The 4,872-nt window shown below is 36.4% G+C and overlaps 1 protein-coding gene across 1 annotated transcript; it reads right to left on the reverse strand.

Moving 5' to 3' along the window:
* Nucleotides 1-402: 402 nt before the first annotated feature.
* LOC9316572 (wall-associated receptor kinase-like 14) lies at nt 403-3,510 on the reverse strand. The gene is made up of 4 exons (XM_002880459.2): nt 3,313-3,510; nt 2,264-3,058; nt 1,983-2,054; nt 403-1,896 (listed from the first exon to the last, which is right to left on the reverse strand). The coding sequence occupies exons 2-4, from the start codon at nt 3,045-3,047 to the stop codon at nt 635-637; spliced, it is 2,118 nt and encodes a 705-aa protein (XP_002880505.1). The 5' UTR covers nt 3,048-3,058; nt 3,313-3,510; the 3' UTR covers nt 403-634.
* Between the last annotated feature and the right edge of the window lie 1,362 nt (nt 3,511-4,872).

A 4,872-nucleotide genomic window follows, 5' to 3' on the forward strand; every position in this document is an offset into this window, starting at 1 on the left:
TCTATAATTATTTTGTTGTTTGGGCTCCTACTCCACATAGTATAAATGGCTAACTAAAAATTCATTACCAACTTATCAGGCAATAATAGCTGAAAACGCGTTTCAAATCTAATCAAAACAATTTAACATTACATAATCTGTTTCTTAAGTCAACCAAAACCAACCATATAATATTTAACCACTCATTTAAAAAAAAAAAAAACTTTTTAACCAAACCTATGTTTAATAATTCTTTTTTTTTGAAAAATTCAATAAATTTGTTTTCCTTTCACAAACGCAGTTTATTCAAAAACTAATTTTCGCTCTTGAACATTCCGTGCAAATAAGTCCGCTTTGTTATTCCTCTCTCTCCCTCTCTCTCTCAAACTTGGTGATTAAGGATGAAATTAAGATAAACCTCTATTTGATATGTACGAATAGCCTTAGATTAGAAGATTCTTACTAAAATTTATGTGGTACAGATTCAAAGATCTTGTTTCAAGATCGTTTACATTATAACTCATGTATAAACCTGTTTTCTGCATTGGTAATCTCTCTACTTAGCATTATAAACACTGAACGATTGTGAAAGCTAAACAAAAGAGGGACTTATATATAAACAAGAAAGTGGTAAAAGTGTTTTGAGATCTCATTATCACCTTGGAATGTTACCGAGCAATGTATTTGTAGAAGGTGAGCTCTGTGCACTTAACCAAGGATCTTGAACTGAGATGGGTGAGCTATCGCTAATCTCTTCAACGGAAGCGAGGTTATCCAGTTGTTTCTGAGGGATAACGACTCTTCTGCTTCCTGTTGATGATTGTTTAACTGATCTTTCGCTTCCTCTATCAGATGACCGGAGAGAACCGGCTGGTGAATCCAAGCTCATGTGTGGAATCCAACCGTTGAGTCGTATCTGTTCGAGCTCGTCTGCTACTTCAGTCATTGTCGGTCTCATGTCGCTGTGGAAGGCTAAGCATCGAAATGTGAGCTCAGCCACTGTGTGTATTGATGAGAGTGTCCATGCGTCGAGATCCAGGTCAAGAATCGGGTCTATAATCTCATCTATACAACCTGACCCGATTTTGTCAACAGCAAGAGCTGCTAGGTTGATTTCGGTGTGTGGGCGTGTGAAATCAACGACTTTCAATCCCGTTATAATCTCGGCAAGGACAACCCCGAAACTGTAGACGTCGCTTTTATCAGAAAGATGGAAGCATTGATGGTACTGTGGGTCAAGGTAACCAGGAGTCCCTTGAGGAGCCGTTGATATGTGAGAAGATTCCGTCATTCCCAGTCTAGAGAGTCCGAAGTCCGCAACTTTGGAGTTGAAATCATAATCTAGAAGGATATTGGTAGATTTTATGTCACGGTGATAGATTGGTGGGTTCATTGCAGAGTGGAGATACGCAATTGCTTTAGCAGTTTGAGTGGCAACAGTGAGGCGTAAGGTCCATGGAAGACCGCTCCCTCTATCTCTCTGTAGATGTTCTGATAGAGTTCCATTCGGCATGTACTCATAAACGAGAACTGGATCGCCTTGTTCTATACAGCATCCTAAGAGACGAACAAGATTTGGGTGACTTACAGAGGAAAGAAGCTTGATCTCATTCATGACTTGGTCAAGACTTTCTGAATCTCTGTGTCTGAGTCTTTTGATAGCAACCCATTCATCATTTTGGAGCTTTCCTCTATAGACCGTACCGTATGCACCTACTCCTAGCTGCTGCTTTTCAGAGAAACCATCTGTCGCTTTCTCGATTTCCTTGTAAGGGAAAAAGGCGACACTTGAGTTTCCTGCAGCTTCAGACAAAAGCCGCTTTGCGCTTAAATGGCTTCTCAAAGGAGTAGACCGTCTCCGCTTACAAAAGAACAAAAGAGCCAAGCCAGCTAGCAAAAACGCTCCACCAACAGTTCCTATATATAGCAAATAAATAAACCTAGTCAAAGATCCATAAAGAACAAAACTTAAAACGCCAAACAAACACTAAAGCAACCATTACCTCCTACAATAGTAATAAGATTAGATCTACAATGTCGCCAGACGAGCTTGGAACCACGGCAGTCCGGTAGGGCTGCAAAGAGTATAGAGGAAACCAGTTAGCAATGCGAATTTTGAAAACAAGAGACGAGAACATCCTCTATCACTCTTCAGACATTTAAAGAACTAATAATCTATATATTCTAAATGACAGATTACAACCACTCACACCTCAATCCACGATTATTTTTACTTCTTGGCCTTGACTACAAATGTTGAAACAAATACTATAGATTGACTAACCTCTCTGGCACGCCTTGATGAATCCGTCTCCATGGTAACCCGCAAGACATGAGCACCGGTATCCCGCATATCCATGAGGAGTATCAACGTCTGTACAATTGGTGTTAACCGCGCAAGGACTGTTTTTGCAACTTCCTTTTAACCACCAACCTAACCTAACTCGCTCAAACTCTAGCGCTATACCCGCATTCAGACCTCCAGACTCAAAAGCTATCGAAGAAAACAACAAACTACACGAGCTGTTCCTCAATTCCTTCATACTGAAAAACTTAGCTGAATTTTTCGAACTTGAATTAGTATCCAAGGAAAAACAACTAATGTTTCCCTTCGAATCGCAACTTTCCAGATTCAGCACATTCTCCAAGAACTTCTGCTTGATAGAGCATCCATCAGTTGTATTCACACAATCCTCCATTAGGAAACTATTCTCCGACGTCGGTGCGAAATGCTCGCCGAATAGCGGTCTCATATCTTCAATCTTCCGAGTGCAATTGTGAGGGAGACCGACAAATATACCGTCTTCCGTCACGTTTTGGACGGAAAAGTCTCCGATCATCGGTTTCTCCACCGCAGAGCAATCGAATTGGATCCGACAACCGTTTGAAAATCCGAAAGGATATGGCAGAGTCAATCCACCGCATCTTCCGTTACAAGGTTCAGTGAAATTAGCCGCGGAGAAAGAAACAGATCCTCCGATTACGATTATGATCACCAAAATCAAATTCAAGTTATGAGAAATCATCACCATCTTCGTTGAACGTTGATTGAAAATCGATCTCAACATTCATCACCTACCTGAAAACATAAGAAAACTCAGAAAACGACCATGGATCATTCAATTCTCCAGTGAAGCTAAAACCCTAAGACCTCGAGACCAGTTGGAATTAGTTGAGCTCCATTAAAAGCTCTCAAGCTCCCCAACGGTACACACCAAAATAAATACACATAGAAACGAGAGAAAGAGAGAGAAAAACTGATTCCTCCATTAATGGCCGAAATTATAGACTCTAATTAGGGTTTAGAAAAATTAAACTAAAAATTCAAAATACCTTTGTTCTTCATCTTCATCTTCTTAGATTCGATTTCAGTTAATTCCAGAACTGTTATTTGATCGTTTTTAGTGATCTCCGGCGAAGAAATTGATTGCTGATGATCGGAAAATCGAAACTCCGGTGGTTTTTTACCTAATTGCGAAATAATAATCAGAGTAATAAATTGTTTTGATTAAAGACGAAGAAGAAGAAGATACGTACGTGCCCAGTGGATGTCTTATTTTTTATTTAAAGACGAATAAGCCCTTAGGAAAAAGCGTGGGAAGAGTTGAAATGACGGATATACCCTTTTTATGGTCAACGAGCAATTGGGATATCTTTGACCGGGTTTGAGTTCTTTTATTCTTTATCTATTGATGATGCGTGTGTGAGTGGACAGCATAACAATTGCTCAAAGTCGCTTTGTTTTTATTACTATTAAAAAAGAAAAAATTACTACGTATTAGAATATACACTTTTATTGAATCGAATAATACTGTTTTTTTTTGTTTGGGTCAATAGGTCAACTAGAACAAAATTGATGCAAATTTAGGAAAATAATAGTATGTCGATTGAAAACATTGGATCATTATAGTGTTGAACTTCAAAAATATCTTATTAACATACTGTTTGTGATTGTGATTATTCTCCTTTTTCGTGAGATGAAATTTGATTATATATCATATTATATATATACAAATTTAATCATATAACATATTGTTCTATGTTTTTCTTATAACATTAACTCATTCAAGTAATTTGTGTTTATTCTAAGAATCCAAATAGTAATATTTGTGAAAATAGATCTAATTTATAATATAATGATGAGATTATTCAATTTATAAAAAGAAATATGGCACAAAATTTAGAAATGATACTAAAGAAAAAGAAGAAACATAAAAGAAATAAAAAAGAAGTGTCTCTTAACAAAATGGTTAACGTTTCATCCATGTGGTCTTTTTACCCGAATTCGATTTTATTCGGAGTAGTAAAAATTGGATTATGGATTGGGTCTTATAGGATAATATTCAAGAAAAAAACAAAAATTAATCGCCCGAACCATTACATTAGTACAAAAAAATTATAATGCAAATGGTAGCACAATTTGAAATTAAAAAAAAAATGAACTGAAAAACTATTTTACTAATTTTCACCATTTAAGATGAAAAAAATTGAAATGTTATTTATTTTCACATAATCATTTGCACCGTTAATATATTGGTCGAACAATATAATTTTTTGGTTGGAACGTCGAACAATATCTTTAGTATATTGGTGGTTACATTTAAGAGTACTGTAATAAGCAAACAGAGTAGTTACGTACAATAGTTGTTGAACCGCTCAAACCATGATTTGTGTTATCTAACCAAATTTGGTCTTTTGTGCATCTTGTCCTAACAAAAATAAAACTACTTTTTCAATAACCGGATATCAAATGGCTGGATCAAAATCTTTGAGCATTATCCAACTAGAGATTGATAAACTTGTTTTTAACTGTACAAAAACATTCAATTACTTACAAGATTCTAATTTCACAATCTTCTCTTTGGTAAGCTCATCATCCCCATATATAATCCA

The sequence above is a fragment of the Arabidopsis lyrata genome (assembly GCF_000004255.2).
Source record: "Arabidopsis lyrata subsp. lyrata unplaced genomic scaffold ARALYscaffold_4, whole genome shotgun sequence".
In the NCBI taxonomy this organism is placed as follows: Eukaryota; Viridiplantae; Streptophyta; class Magnoliopsida; order Brassicales; family Brassicaceae; genus Arabidopsis; species Arabidopsis lyrata.